Below are 15797 nucleotides of genomic sequence, written 5' to 3'. Positions count from 1 at the left end.
AGGCTAGTGCTTCAGTCCCCAGGTCCCCCCCTCTGGCTCTGCCCAGGCTTTGTTAGCATGGGCACCACGTTGTGTGGAGACCCGGAGCTGGCTGCCCCTCAGTGTGCCCTGAGCCCAGGGCAGGGCTGGGAATGCTGTGCTGAGGCATCTGATGTGGATCTGCCTCAGCATCCTCCCCTCCAAAGGACGGCACACGCTGTTGCACCTGAGTTGGCACCTGGAGTTTCTCTGCCTCTGAAGCCCAGCTTATACCCACAAAGTCATCAGCCCACACGTATCAGATGCACTTCCTTTGGCTTCAAAAGCTTTCATTAGACTGGAAGCATTTAAAATACCAGACTGTTAATAGCGACAGACATGCAAAAGCACAGCAGGCACATTTCTTACTGCTCTGTTGTTTAGTAAGTGTATTTCTTACTAACTTCAAGTATCTTGCTTTGTGCTATATCTGAAGACCTCTTGGAAATTTCTGGTAGAGCTACATATCTCAGGCTGTGTCCTTAGGAGAATATTCTACAATGAATACGTTACTCTAGCCTGCATTATCTACCGTGTTTTTCTCAGGGTAAAACTTCAGTCTTGTTTTTAATGTAAAATAGACATCTTTAAGCAGCTTGGGGATTAGTTCCCTTAGAAGTCAGTTATTTCTGTATGCAGACAGCAGAGATCTGATGGGGCATTGCCTGTCCCCAGTATCCCAGCGAGCTCTCTGAGTCTCTTTGCTGTGTGAAGGGGTACCATTCCCTGTAGAGGGGTATTTCGTATCCCATATCCAGGAAGGCAGTTGCAGCCAGGTGTGCTTCTGCTCACTGACACAACTAGCAGATACCACTATGCAGCTCTCAGGTCATCGAGAGGGCGATAAGACCTAAAATTTTACACAGGCTTGTAGGTTTTTTCCTTAGGGAGAGTGTTTCAGCAGAGAAACAGAGATGATCCTGTAAATACTGGGGTTTCGTTTGCAGATAATCTCATTCTACTTCCCATTGACTCTTTCTGCTGTTGTAGAGAAAGTCAGGGCTTTTCAGGAGCCTGGAAGAAGGCAGCAGTAAGGATTGCCTTGGGAAGTATAGGGCATGTAATTTAATACATCCCCTTCACAGTTAATACTGTGCAAATATTCATTAGGGAAAAGGAAATTAAAAGAAAGTGAAAGGAGAAAGGAGAAGAGAGAGGGAGGGGAGGGGAGAGGAGGTTGTACTAAATTCACCTGTTAAAAGGTTTAAAAGGCTGACTTGGGTGGATAGTTGTGCAATGCGAGGACTCATTACACAACAGAAAGGATTGGTTTGCAAGGCATCACCGTCAAACTCCTTGGTTCAGAGTCGTTAGTGAGCAACACAGATGCCAGGGGTGATGAGGAAGGGTATATAGTGCCTATGTGGAAATGCATGTTCACTTCCTAAACTCTCTATAATGTATTAAAACATTAACCACTACAATAGCCTGCTGACCCAGCTTGACATTCCCTAGCTGATTTCTTGGGTATATCTCAACATGTAGAAAATGCTTAGGAAGGGATTTCAAGGACAGATAACGGTCTTTCATGAATGGATTCAAGGAGGGCAAGTACGGTAATGCCCACAGAGCTGTGTGGGAGCTTGCCAGGCAGGCTGCCGTGGGTGGTGTCAGTGGCCAAGCATGCGGAGGCAGTCCGGATAGGAGCAGAAACAAGAGTAATGGCTATTGGAGTGCTACACCCAAGAAAGTCATCCATACATGCACAAGCATTTTGACTGACTTGGCAGTTTTGGCAAATGGAAACTTCTGATTACTGAGCAATCCAAAATGCATATTTATTAACCAGCTAGTCTGCTGCTGTTTCAGTTGGAAATAAACTTAATTAAAGTAGAGCCCTGTGGAAACCAGATGCCCTGGTCTGTCATTCTCAGGTCAGGAGAAGTCATCCATCATGCAACTACATCATGACAGAGTGAGAAGCCAGGGCTATGGATTTCTGTCATGAAAAAACTAATAACATAATCTTATCTGCAGCAATCATTATAGGAAGTCTTTGGTCAGAAGGAAGCCAGAAAATCCTGCTAAGTCCTCTCCATGAAGTAGATCAGCTGCTATCCAAATTAGAGGAACCCAAACTGATGAATTACATGGCGCTGACATTAAATCTTGGTGCTTCTAGCTCTTTTTTGGTTTTTAAATATGTCTACCCTCTGTTGGAGAGTCAGTATGTGTTGTCACAGCTCAGCTGCCTGATTTTAACCACTAATGGGGCTCACTTATCCCCAGGATCCAGATTCGGGCCAGAAATAGGAAGCCAAGTGATGGTCATGTGTTTGACAAGGAGCTGGGCAGAGGGCCAAAACACATTTGAGCTGGATGGAATTTCTTGCCCCTGTGAAAATGCAGCGCTAAATCTTCCTCCCCCACTCGCCTCTTTACACACAAGTGGATCCCTCTAGTACAGTGAACTGTCACCCGAAACTAACAAGGAGGATGTGTCTCCCGGCAATCCGAGCTTCGGTCAAAAGTTCACCACTTGCCAGCCCCCCTATGCCAACTTGGACCAAGATTTCTGGAATGGTTAGAAAAATATTTTAATGTAATTCACCTTGCTATGCTATTTCATTAATAACCTCTAAAAATGCAAAGAGTGCGGCTTTAAAATTCCTTGACATCCTCAGCATATGACTAATAATAATGAAACTTTCTCGCTGTTGGCGGAGCCACTCTGTGAACGCCCTGTTTTCCCTGGAGTTTCATGGAGCCTTTAGCAAATGCAGTACATTTGCCATGTCCATTTTTTATAGCCTGGTAACCGCTGTTCAGCCAGGCTCGCCTGAGCTAGCTCTTTGTCCACCCCACCAAACTGCACTTTCCTTTCTCCCGGCCCTCTGCTGTTTTTCTCACAAGAATATTTTGTCTGTCCATAATGTGGACGTGCGTGAAATAATCTTTTACACATTATGGCTTCCTTATTTTCTCTATATTTGTTTTGAATCCAGTCTCTCAATGTCTTCCAAAATATGCCGTCCATGCGAAGCATGGAGTTGTTACCAGCCCAGGACTGTGTGTGCTCCATACCGAGCTGAGCGAAAAGGGCTCAGCCCGCGGATGGGGGCAGAGCATGTCTGACATGCCATTATATAACATGAAACCAATGTATACAAGACCGTCTTTAAAAGTACATTTTACAGAGATCCCTATTTCTACATCTTGTTTCAAGCATTTCTTTCTAAAATAGCCTTTTGGGAGTCGGTGGACAAGACTGCTCACTGAGGGTAAGGCCAGGGCTACAGGATTGCTTTCCGCTCTGTGTCTGCATTCAGGCTGCTAGGACCAGGAGTTTATAAACCACTGGATGGTATCTAGAAATTAATTAATTCTAGATTAATTTTTTTGCTTTTTGCTCTAGATATTGCCCCAATGGCAAAAGTGAAGAGTCAAAAGTGTTTCACTCTCAACATCTCCCAAACTAGTAATGAAACAGAAATCCTCTTGTCCTTGGGTTTTTTTAAAGTGTGTAACAAGGCCTGATTACAGCCCGGACAGTGTACTCCCTACCCATCCTCGGTAGGTCTGTCTCCACTGCACACCCAAATCTGATGGGATTATGTTCCACAGCTCCCAGCTGACGCAGGAGTATTTGGAGATGCTGTACTACATGATTGGAACAGATCCTTTACCCGACCAAAGCCTGTTTTGGACCAGGGAGTTTTGCAAAAACATAGTTATTCTTTGGAGCTGGTGATTTTCCCACCATGAGAACCACTTGAGATCAAATCAAGATCGCTACCAAAACCCATGAGAGGCTGTAAACCAAAGATATTCTCTCCAGCAAGCTTAGCCAGAGGAACAGTTCCCTGAGGGCCGCCCCACATCATGCCCTATTTGTGTCAGGGGGGACTGTTCATGCCGCACTCCACCAGAGGCAAAGAGGCAGATCCAGAAAAGTGTAGAAAGGGGAACTGGCTAAAAACTATTTTTATAGCTGTATGACCTTCCACTGCATTAATTCTAAGTTATCCCCTGCCTAATGAATCCCAATTTTTTCCTAATGCTGCTCTGTGCCTGCCTCAATCAACAGTTCATTTTTAGATTAAGGTTGTACCATATGCACTAAGAATTTATTTCCAAGAACTTCACTCACTAACAGATGTAACCTTCTAGCACAGGTGAGGTTGACCAGTGGAAGAGTTTTCCAGAAGTGAAATGGAGATAGAAAATATTTTCCAAAATATTTCTGTATTTGCTAAGTATTTTCCTATTTGCTCAAAATATTGCCAGCCCCATTTGCTTTGGATATTGAAATAACATAGACAACTGACAGTGGATTTGGGAGTGTACTTTTTGTGACATGGACTTTTGATTTAATTTGTAGAAAACAGAGACTAGCTTTCCTCCAAAGTGTGGGCAGTTGTTGCACTTTCACCAAACACTGCTAACAGTGCTTTGGGTTTTTTTTCCCATTGGTTTCACCAACGTCTCCAATCCCTGTTTATAACCCAGTGGTACCTGATGCAGGAGCAGCTTCCGTCTGAGGCTGGGGAAGTGTTCCGTTGCAGGGGCTCTCTGGGGAAAGCCACTTTCCATGACATCCAGGAGAGGAAGAAGGACCTGCTTCTGGCATCTTCTGGTTTCAGAGAAGCATCATCTCCCAGTCAGCTATATGCTTTATGTTGAGGCAGTTCTTCAACTGAATACTAGGTTTTACCATTCTCTAAAAAAAGCAACCTTTTCCCAGTCTTTAGTGAACACTTTGTTGGTTGCTGACAATGTTCATCTCCAGACTTCCATTACGTTTGCCAGAGAATGAAAAAGAATATGTGTGTGCATATCTACCTGTAGATGATATATGTATACATGTTTGTGCATGTATATTTGTATATACATACAGGCATACACTTTTTAATCATTTTTACTGTCTTACTCACAACAAACTGTCCATTTGCGACAGTGTGTCAGAATATGTTTATCTGGTATTACATCCCAACTGGCTGGTATAGCAGTGGTGTAACGTTTTGAGCAGTCACAAACCCCATTTATGCAGAAAAGCCAAATGTGCATATATTGTAAGTTGATTGGTGAGAAGCAGTCAATACATATAAATCAATCTATAAAACAGTTTTTTGGAAGAGCTGTGTATATAACAAATGCTCCTGCAGGCTCATTCTTACCGCACGTGCTGTTGGCCCATAGCACCCATCCTCATTCACCGTGCTTCTGAAAACTTCTGTTCTGAAAACCGTATCTATTCCTCCATTCTTTTCCTTCTCCCTTCCCTGCCTATAGAAAACCATTTTCTTGTTTTCCCAACTGTTGCTCACTGTGGGTCAATGAGTCTGTGAAGCTGGAAACCTCAGTGCAGGTGGGAGCAGGCTGTTAGAAGCATTTTTCCCACAACAACAAGACATGCCCTGAGTAGGTTTACATAGCATGGTGTCAAAGCAGGCGGTAACAGGCAGCTGGCCATCCACGCCAGGAATGCTGCTTACACTGGCAGGGCTGAGAGGAGGGTGCAAGTTCAGGAAAACGTCCCAGTCCAACCCAGGCCCACCTGCTGAAGGAACACGCAGTGAGATCTCAGCATGAAAACTGAAGGAACCATACTGGGGTCTCCAGGGGCTGAGACTTCAGCTGACTCCAGAAAAAAGGGTGGAAAGGATGACTCTGGTAGAGGAGGGTGGCATAAGATGAAAGATCCCCTCCCCATGACAGAGGGATCGGCACTAGAAAGCAACAGCATTAGGGAAAGCCCTGTCAAAACTACCAACTACAACAGAACAACATCATGGTCAGCTATAGTGTTTATTGTATAGCTGAACACCAATTAACCTGTGCTAGGGTTTTTAAAGATGTTAATGTTTACAATATAGATATCCAGTCCTTCTTGAAAATAAATTCAAAAAAATAGGGGAGAAATATATTAACTCAGTAGAGCTGTGCAAAATTAATGATTTAGGTTTGAGCCAAATGTTTCCACAGAAGATGGAAATATTATGGGTCTCTAAAAGAGACTGGAGGTGAATTTTGTCCGTGAATCTGCTGCATATTAGCCTTCAAGCTGCCCAACGCTGGTAAGACAGAATGTTCTTTCCACTTCTTGGTTTAGATGTTCCCCAGTCATACCTTCTAGATATGAAGGTTTGGCTTCTAGATATTGGCTATTCAGCCTTCCTTTTCCATGAAATCCTTTTGAAATTGTCTCTGCTTAGGTGTCTGATAATTGTGACAAATTTGTATAATAAGCTAGTAGGTAGGTAGATAGACAATAGAAATATATAAAAATAAATAGATATTAAATGGGTAAATAATCTTGGCAGGAACAACCTAGCAGACAGATAAACTACAACTTCCAAAGCATTTGGGGATTTTCAGTGTGAAAGACATGTATCTATTTTGTGCATGCTTTTATACATATTTTAAATACTTATTATTTCTGAAAAACAAAAGGATTGATACTGTGTTGATAAAGAAACTTGTAACTGACATAATTTAGGAAAAATGGTGAGTACAGAGAATCAGAGTTGAAAAAAAAATATGTTGACTTAGAGACAGTTGCCTTTTTACAAAGTCAATGAGGATGGTGGAGTATTTTTTTCTGCTTAGTGTTTCTTGTATGTGCAGAATCACTCCTTTGGTATGTCCTCTCCCAGATGCGGAAGAAAGCACGGTTCTCACTAAAGCATGTACAACTACTTGGATTAAAACATGCAGTCTCAGGATGCCCTGAATACCCTTCGGAAAGTTCATTTTACCCTTGTGCCAGCTTTCTCTCATCTACGTAAAAGCTGTGAGGCAGCATCACTGATTTAGGAGATTAACACTGATACAATTCACGGAGCGGGAGTCATCTTGCTTTTCTCAAATAACAGTAGTGTACAGAAGAGTGCCACGGGGCAGTTGCTTTTGGGATGTTGCTGGGACTGAAGGACGGATATGCATTTTCCAGTGAGCTGCAGGAAGGATCCCTGGGCTGGGCAAAGCGGAGAACACTGAACTGATGAACACTACCCCATTTCTATGGGGCGACTGACTTTTGACACTATGCCAGTGCAATGCACAAAAGTAACATGAAAAAGAACTGGTGGCCAACCTTTGAAGCTCCAGTGAAGAGCAGGACACACACCCCAAACTGTCTGCAAGCAGAAAAAAAGCATTGCACCCATAATTTTGCATATGCAGACTACAAGGCAAGAGAAAGCACAGGGGCAAAGATGTTATGGCATCTTCTCCAACACTGGCTTTAAACAGCGTAACAGCACTTGCAGGTCAGTGGAGCATGGCACCTGGACGTGTTTTGCTGAATAATTAGAGTTCTGCTCCCCCAGGAGAGATGCTCATCTGAAAGAGAGCACAACACCCATTAATCTGCATGTGGTTTCCCCTGGAGCATGACCGCAAGCTGTGCTCCGTACGGGAAAGGGCAGGAGCAGGGTGTCCTGTGCTGCGGGAATGCGAGGACTGTGGAGTTTGCTTGGTGCTGGAAGGCAAGAGTCTGAAATATGGCTTGGCACGTGCCGGCTGGAAAGACACGGCATACTGAAAGACATGCTGCTGTCCTTGGGTGTGCAGGAGGCTGGGACACAGCACAGGGTGTGTGGGAGAGGAAGGAGCCATAAAGGATTCCCAAGGCTCCCCCTCATCCTCTGGAGTGTGGAGTTGGTGGTATGCTTTTCCCAACAGCTTTTTCTTGCCTGCTTCTGATTATCCTGGAAATCGCCCTCAGCCCCTGCTTCAGCTGCCTCGCGAACAGCTACCAGCCTGCCTCAGGAAGGTGCACCAGGGCTCCCGGAGGCAGCAGCATCCCTGCACAGCAAAACCAGTAAAGCCAGGTCCCAGACTACTCACAGGTCAGGAGTAGAGCAGCAGATCAGGAGAAGAGTCACGCAGACTGGTAAAATTGTCCCTGTGACCAGTGATAGGCAGTATAACAAAAATTAAGGGCTTAATGGTGGACAAGCCAGTTTGTTTAATGCAGCAGTTGTATTATTTCAACAGCCAGGGACACAGAAATAGCTTTGAGCTCCCTTCCCATTCCACTGGGCATTTGGCTAGCTCTTCAGCTTTCATACTCTCCTCTACAATAAACCATCCTCCCACCTGGTCAGTGAACTGTTGGTGAGTTAAAAATCAATTTCTGAAAACTTTTATTCAAAAAGTTATGCCAGATTTTGAGCCTAAATGAAGTCCTGCCTCTTCATTTCTTGTGAAGCAACACCACCAATTATTTATCACCCTGTGGTCTTTGCTCTTACCAGCTAATACAGAACCTCAACAGAAACTTAAAAGTAATTTTTAAGGTTTTCCTCAACAGGTTATTTTTCTGAATTGAAAATTTTATTTTCCTACCTTGAGATATAGAAACGAATCTGCATTTCAAAAACTTGATTTGTGAGGATGGTATCTCCATCAGTTTAACTCAGTAGACCAGAAGTCCTTTAATGCATGCAAACCTTCTTTAAGGAAGAAAATATAATCATGGAAGAAGTATGAAATGGCTTATGTTATTTAAGTTGATGGCTCTTACCTCCTCTGCCAGCCCACTGACTGATTTATATGTACAAGTAAAACTCTTTGCAATTCAGAACAGTGCCTACCTCAGCATGAGAAAAGCTCCTTCTTTAAAATGTACAGCCATCTTGTGTGAAAACCCACACATGATCCCTGATAGGCACTTGGTGATTTCCCTTTGAAGGTGTGTATATTTTATGGGATTTCGTAATTTCATCTCTATTCTAGACTCTTTATGTACAAGCAGGGGCATGGGGCATAGGTTACATATGTCCTCAATAGAGTCTAGAGCATTTTTATTACAAATAATTCATCTGTGTGCTGTTCTGTTGTCCTTCCATATTGAATGAGATGAATCTACACAGATACTAATATGAAATTAAGGCAGTTTCCAGCTGGGCTACGATATGGCTATGTATACACTGGTTTGCAGTGGAGTGGGCTACATTAAATATGTATTATTATGAAAAACAAATGACATTTTCTTTTGTCTCCTTCTCTCTCACACAGTGTATATCTGCAGTGGCAGCATCTTCCTTTATTCCTTTCTTGCTCTTTTCCTCTCTCGTTCTTGTTTGGTTTTCCAACTTGATTTCTAAAGATGGGGTTGGCTTTTGCAACCATCAGGACTAATCTGTCTGTTAAGTATGGCCATAAAATAGTTTAAATTTGGGCTCTGTTCAGTTTCAGAAGGTCAGGATATTTTCCAGCCCCTGCCATCACATCTATTTACACTCAACAAAGGAGCTTCGCTATTTGGGGCAATTCCAGGCAACAAGAACACAATTCCCTGTACCATGGCTCCACCTCCAGTATTTTGCTATGAATTTTGTTTTCACTTTATTTTGCACTTATCTTGCTTAAAATATACTCTGTTAACTTTTTCTAGTGACATTTTCTCAAGGCTTAGCCAAATGCACATTGAATAAACCAGAAGCGAACCAGTGAGCCGCCCAGTATTACATAACATTGCCCACTCTAAGCAATACATGTTTCCACTTTAGTAAGACTTAATCATGGAAAAAAAATAGTCTTTTTTTTCCTCATCCCAGCTTCATATTGTCAGTTTTATATGAAAGTCTGTACAGATAAAAAAGCATACACCTTACCCATTTGTGCTCTGTTGAGAACATGATCGTCTTGTTTCCTTGCATTGAGCCACTTACTCTCTCAAGCTGCAGTCTTTCTCTGCCACCTACCTCCCTCTGTTTGAAATATTATCTACAAAAGTGCAAAGACACATCTACAATTAAAACATATACAGGAATTAAGGCCTTCACATAAAAACACTTTCATTTTCAAAACAAAACACGCAAATGTATGACTGTGCCGTCAGAATCACTGAGACTGGATATTGCAGAGGATCTACATATCACAATTGCAACAAGAGTTTAGTGCCTGTATTAATTGGGCTGGTGCTTAAGAAAGTTCAACAGAGCTCAAATACAGCCTGTTTCTACTTTTACCTCACAGCAATAAAAAAAAAAGTACAATAAAAGAGAAAAAATACATTTTGTGCTTGGGGGGAACCGTTAGGGAACATTTTGGCTGAAATTGCCTCTCTGTCCCGAGCACAGATATATGTATTATATATCTTACATACAAATGCAAAAATATCTGAAGAGTGTCTTGGTGAATGAATCTCAGACCAAACCAGATTCACCTTCTGGTGGTTCAGTGCCAAGCGGGGGAAAGAGGTGCCCAGCGATTCAGCTCAGATCTGAATGTGCCACAATACACGCATCAGAAAAGCTGCTAGGTCTACCTCTGAGGGCAAAACTGAGCTTATTCCTGTGCTGATCCGTGAAAAAACTTCCATGACCTTTCATATTACAAAATCAAGCCCTAAATTCAATGTGTTCAGTGTGTTCTCACACATGTTAATATATTCCCTCATGACAGCTCTAGATTTCCCTTCCAGCCCTGCATAATGATCTCTTCATCTGCCGCGATCAGTAGAGGAGAGACAGGTGATGCCCTCGGCCCGTAAGGGTTGGTAGGACGGGTGAGTGACACACGCCAGATGCTGCACCCTGAGCAGAGCTGCAGCTCCCCTGTAAATACATCATGGAGTAAAAATCACCGTGTACATTCCAGCTGCTGCCGAGCGTGTCACTAGAGCAGACGTCTTGTCACATACACAAGCGCACACCAAATAGTATTTGTACATGTGGTTAATTAGCAGTTAACAGTTAATTCTTTGAGCCACGGGGAAAGAAAAAAAAAAAAGGAAAAAAAAATAGCACATCCTCAAAGGAAGATTAAAATTAACTATTCAAAGTCTCTGAGTTTGAAAATTAAAACCAAGCAAAACCAAAAATTAAAAACAAAAACCTGGGTTCCTCAGGACAGTGAAGGAGACAAAGAAGTCAGTGATATGTGTCTTGCTATTTTACCATACGGATTTTTCTTTAATTTCAGTTAATTCAGTGCCCGTGAAAACCAAGCCAGCAGCTCTTGAGCCTAAAGTCTTCTGCATCAATACAGACCCAGAGGCTGCACCTCAAAAACATCCTTGGGAACACCATGGTAACAGTTGCCAAGCCCTAAAAAAACTGGAAATGTTTTAGGGAGATGGAGCACAAAGACTGACAAGATAAGAAAGAAGAACAGCAATTTGTTTCAGTCAAATTTGACCCATGTAAGCCCACAAGTAGTGCATTCAACTGGAAGCTAAGTATGTGCTGAATTCTACAGACTGAGGCATTACAGAATAAAATAGAAAGCAGAAATAGGAAGTCTAGTGAAATCAAAGTTATCATCTCATAGAGGAGGCACTGCACGATATAAATGATGCACACAGCAAATGGACAAAAATTGCAAGCAACTGGAGTCAACAGAACATCTTTAGTATGAATACTGCTATATAGGAGCGTAGTATATGAACACTATATAGGAATATTCATATTAGCTACTTCATGAAATGTGCAAGATGTGCATTGGTGACTTGAAAGCTGATATAAAATCACACCAATAAATTTTGCAGGCAACATAGTGACAAGAAGACTGATGATTAAGGTGGTAAGTGGGACATTTGGAAAGACCTATGTCTGTTGCTAAGTCTCTTGGCACTCTCCAGAACAAACAGCACACGAATGGAGCTGTTTGCAACATTGCACATCTAGGACCAAGGAAGGCAGGTGATGGAAAGTGTCCTGGAAAGGATGACTCTAAGAGGCGTTGTCAGCAGGTGTCATAGGCTTGTGTGGGATCACCAAAGCTTTCAGCCTGGTTACTTGTAACCTCAGTCAGCTATGTAAGAGCTCAGGAGAAATGCCAGAAACATCCCTGTACCATCAGCTCCTCATCACCAAACAGTCCAAGGTTTTTTTCAGACTTGTAGTAGTGCTACTGAAAATACTGAGATGATCACAGTGGAAAAGCACGTCAGCATGATGTGTCTTTAAAATTGTGTTGTGGCAAAAAAGAAAAACCAACAGCAGTAAGCATCGGTTGCTAAGAAGTTACATCACTTTGTATATACCTTCAGCAAGAGAGATGTTAGAATAACATTAAGTTCTTGTGTCAGTATTTTTAAAACAATGTTGAAAAATTGCACAAGGTGCAAAGAAAAAAGGTACAAATGTTACCTGAGGGCTGGAGAAATTGCTGTAGAAAATTAAGGAGTTCCATCTATTTTGGCAGAGGTCAAAAATATTATGTGGAATAATGTAAGTTTCATAAGAGAAAATACTGCCATACAAAAGGACTGTTTAGCTAAGTGAAGTAAAGCATTACATGAACCAACAGCTGGAAGGAAGCTGACGCCAGCCCAACTCAAGCTGGAAGGCAGCTAAGCACAGCAGCAAACGGCTGCAGCAAGGGGCTGGACTCTTCATCCACCTCATGATATCTTCCAGTTGGAAGAGCATGCCTTTCTGGAACCAGCAAAGCTGGTCCCTGAGCTTCTGAAAAAATATGTTATTAACAGCATGAAGGATATATGTGGTCAGATTGAAAAAACAGAAATCTCCCTTCTAGCTAATGAATGCTTTATCCTTTTATTGAACATGGTGTTCACTGCTCAAACTTTTGCACAGTGGCTGCTGGCAGGCTGGCACTGGATGTAGGATTTCCAGGGAAGGTGAGCAACAAATGTGGTCAATGCTCTCATGTTTCTGTGACTTTTTGTCCCAATCTCTGAATGTTGATGTTTTGTTTGATGAGCTGTTTGCTTGTCCAGTGAGCCATTCACAGCAATACCCAATTCTTCTTTTGTGAAAGGTTCCAGCTTGGCTAGAAGATTGATTTCTTTTATAGGAATGTTTTCCAAGGTAAACATTGCAAGGTTCTGCATCTTGCTGTTTATCAGAACCCTTCATTCTTTATTCCTAACAGCAAGATTTTCTTTTTGCATTACTGCTGTGAAACATTACAAGTGTACGACCATAGGAGTAAGTCCATGCCAGTGTTTTAATGGTACACACCCAATTCTTAATCCATGTCCTTCCCAAAGGTGTGTTTTCCTTCATTCCTGTCATAATTTTCTCTCTGAGATACCTCAGCTGTTTTTTTCCAAGCCTTTGCAGTTCCTTGTGTGACTCAACCACCTAAAATCCTTTAGTTAGGATCAAGAAAAAACTATTTATATATAATTGTAAGGACACAGTGAGATCATTAGTGAATATAATTTCTGACCGTTGGTTTTCAGTATAATTTCCTATACCAGGACTGATTTCACAGAGTGCACCAAGAAGGCAATACCAGCCCTTTTGCATGAATGTTTGTATTGCTCTGCATTAAGGCACTAAAGTTTGCTTGTGTCTTACACTGGACAGTTTTACAGTCAAATAGCTATTTATAAAAGAAACTGAATTCTTACCAAGCTGCTTCAGATCCGATTCCCCTAACATACACTTGAGTATGGAGTAAAGCCCCGAAATTCAGCCCTCAAGGAGAGATTTTCCAGGGGACACAAGCTGGACCATCTGCCGCATCACAGCACCCAGTGGCACACGTTTCTTTGGGTTTTTCTTCATAAGAAGCAAATGCTCAGCCTTGACCAGTGTCAAGTCCTACCTTCACTATTGCGCAAAGCTGTTGTCCAAGAGCTAGTAGGAACAGCAGGAAAGCGTGCTGGGTCTTTGGAGCACGTGTTCAGACAGACTCACCTTCTGAGAAATGGGCTTTTTTTTGTATGTCACCCAGCATACTGTTACCTTTGAAATAGGCATGGACCTATGTGGTGGGAAAGCTCCCCATCTCTCGGGATTGGGGACACACAGAAGCAAGATCCCATCGTCCCAAGTGAGGTCCCTCAGTCTCCCACTCCAAGGAGCGGAGGGGCATTCCTTAGCTGGCTGCCTGATTTTGGATGCCAGCCACAGGGTGGGTCCTTCCCCGTACCGTGGCTATTTGCTTGCTGCTCAGGAGAAATAAAATGATAGAGTATGAGATAAATTTCTTTTTTTAAGGCCTGATACTAATGGCTCTTCCCCTTATTTTCTTCTTGACCACCAACATAAAATTTGTTCTGATGGGGGAAGAAGCGGTGCTGTGGCTGAACCCTGCAGCCACAGTGTTCCAGGCTGCACTGCAATATGAAAAACAAATTTACCAAACTAGAAGAGGGAGAAAAAAAAATTGTTTAAATATGAAGTTGAAACCTTGCACCTGGTGCAGAAAAAATTGAAACTTATGCTCATTAGGCACTGAAATATGATTTTGGTGAAAGACAGGCATTCAGAACAATTCCTAGCACTTGGAATATAAAAATTACATTTTGGAGGAAACAAAGTAGAGTCAAATACTGATCTTTGATTATGAAGATTTTCTGCTGAAATGAATTTAAAGATTTCCAGGTCTTTAAAAATCAAAATGTCAGTTCTTTTCAGATTTTTTCCCCATAATTTTGTAAAAAATCAGCATTTGAAAACCAAGTAATATTCTTTCCCTCATATTTTCTGTAAAAAAAATATTTTGCTTTACTACAAATGCTTAAAACATAACTTAAACCCAGTCTCTTTTCAGAGAAGTTGTGACCCGTACCATGAAGCTGAACGTTTCGAAGAGTCGATACTGAAATGAGAACTTTCATCTCTGTTAGAAACTAATCTACCTCCTATGCGTGTCCGTCAAAATCAGCAGTTAAGATACATCCACCTAATTACACCTCTGTGTGTGGTACTCAGCAGAAACCTAGGGAGCAAACCCAGTTTACCTGCACGATAATTTGTTCTTTTCACGTGCCTTTGCCGTCGGCGTTGTTTTAGTTTCTATTAAATGCAAAAGCATTTCCATTCCCGGGATTTGTAACGATTCGAAAATTCTGGGGAGATCCCTCCTCGGGAGCAACTGATTTTTCCTCCTTCGTTTCACCAGACCTTTCAGTTCCCGTAACTTCGGAGGCGGCATTTCCCGGCGGAGGCCGGACTCGGTGGGATTTGCGGGGGTCTGACACAGACCCCCGCCTTTCCCGGAGCTCCGCTTCGCCTCGGTCGGTGGCGGGGCTCGACGAGGCGGGGGGCGGCGGGGTGCCCCTCACCGGAGGCCGCGGGGGGACCCGTCCCCAGGGCGGCCCGGCGCCGGCGGCGGGGCAGCGCCCGGCACGGTCAGCGCAAGAAATGCAACAAATGCAATGAAATGAAAAGCAGCGGAGAGGGGCTGCCCCGCTGGGCGAGACCCCCCGCCGCCGCTCGGCTGCCCCTCACCAGCGGGCGCCGGCGGGTCCTCCCGCGCCCCCGCCCCGCTCCCAGGCGGCACCGGCTGCAGAAGGGGCTCTCCCCGGCTCCCCCTACCCCCGCCACCCGCCGGGCCCGGGGACGAAACTCCCCTGGCGGCCACAGAGCCCCTCCGGCCCCGGCGCCTCCTCAGGAGAGAGCCGCGCTATAGGGAGGGAGGGAGGGAGGGAGGGAGGGAGCACGGAAAGAGGGCAGGGAGGGGGGTGTCATCCCAGCCCAGCGCGGTCTCATCCCCCCTCACTCCTCCCACCAATGAGTGGTGACTCTTAACCCCCGGGAACCTCCCTCCCGCGAAGCACTGCTCCACTTTGCAGAACACGAGTTGATGAGAAAAAAAATAATTCTCGGCCGCGGCCAGCCATGAGCTGTTTGGATGTTATGTACCAAGTCTACGGTCCTCCGCAGCCCTACTTCGCAGCAGCCTACAGCCGCTATCACCAGGTACGCGCGGAGGGCAGCGGTGAAGAGGCAGAGGGTGGGAGGGGTGTCGTCTGGAGGACGGCCGTCTGGGGCCTTACCAAAAGGAAAAGGGAAAAGGAGAAGGGGAGGGGAAAGGGGGGTGGGGGGGAGGGGGGGGGAGATCTGGGAGCCTGCGATGGTGAGCGGAGCAGAACCGCATCCCACCTTGGCGCGGGGCTCGGCAGG

The 15797-nt window shown here is 44.0% G+C and overlaps 1 protein-coding gene across 6 annotated transcripts in view; it reads left to right on the top strand.

The window, feature by feature from the left end:
• VGLL2 (vestigial like family member 2) overlaps window positions 1–15797 on the top strand; it is a 51515-nt gene that overhangs the window by 17038 nt on the left and 18680 nt on the right. For 3 of the 6 annotated variants that reach the window (XM_080389534.1, XM_080389535.1, XM_080389533.1), the window contains exon 1: window positions 1–15797. This exon is cut by the window's left edge and continues 17038 nt beyond it. In XM_080389534.1, coding sequence (XP_080245660.1) covers window positions 15513–15797 — 285 coding nt within the window. In that variant the 5' untranslated portion in view covers window positions 1–15512. The other 3 variants (XM_080389537.1, XM_080389538.1, XM_080389536.1) reach the window with 1 other exon arrangement.

This window comes from Falco punctatus (genome assembly GCF_963210335.1).
Source record: "Falco punctatus genome assembly, chromosome: 5".
Taxonomy (NCBI): domain Eukaryota; kingdom Metazoa; phylum Chordata; class Aves; order Falconiformes; family Falconidae; genus Falco; species Falco punctatus.
The sequence above is the reverse complement of the archived record's forward strand: the minus strand, read 5'-3'. Positions and strand labels throughout refer to the sequence as shown.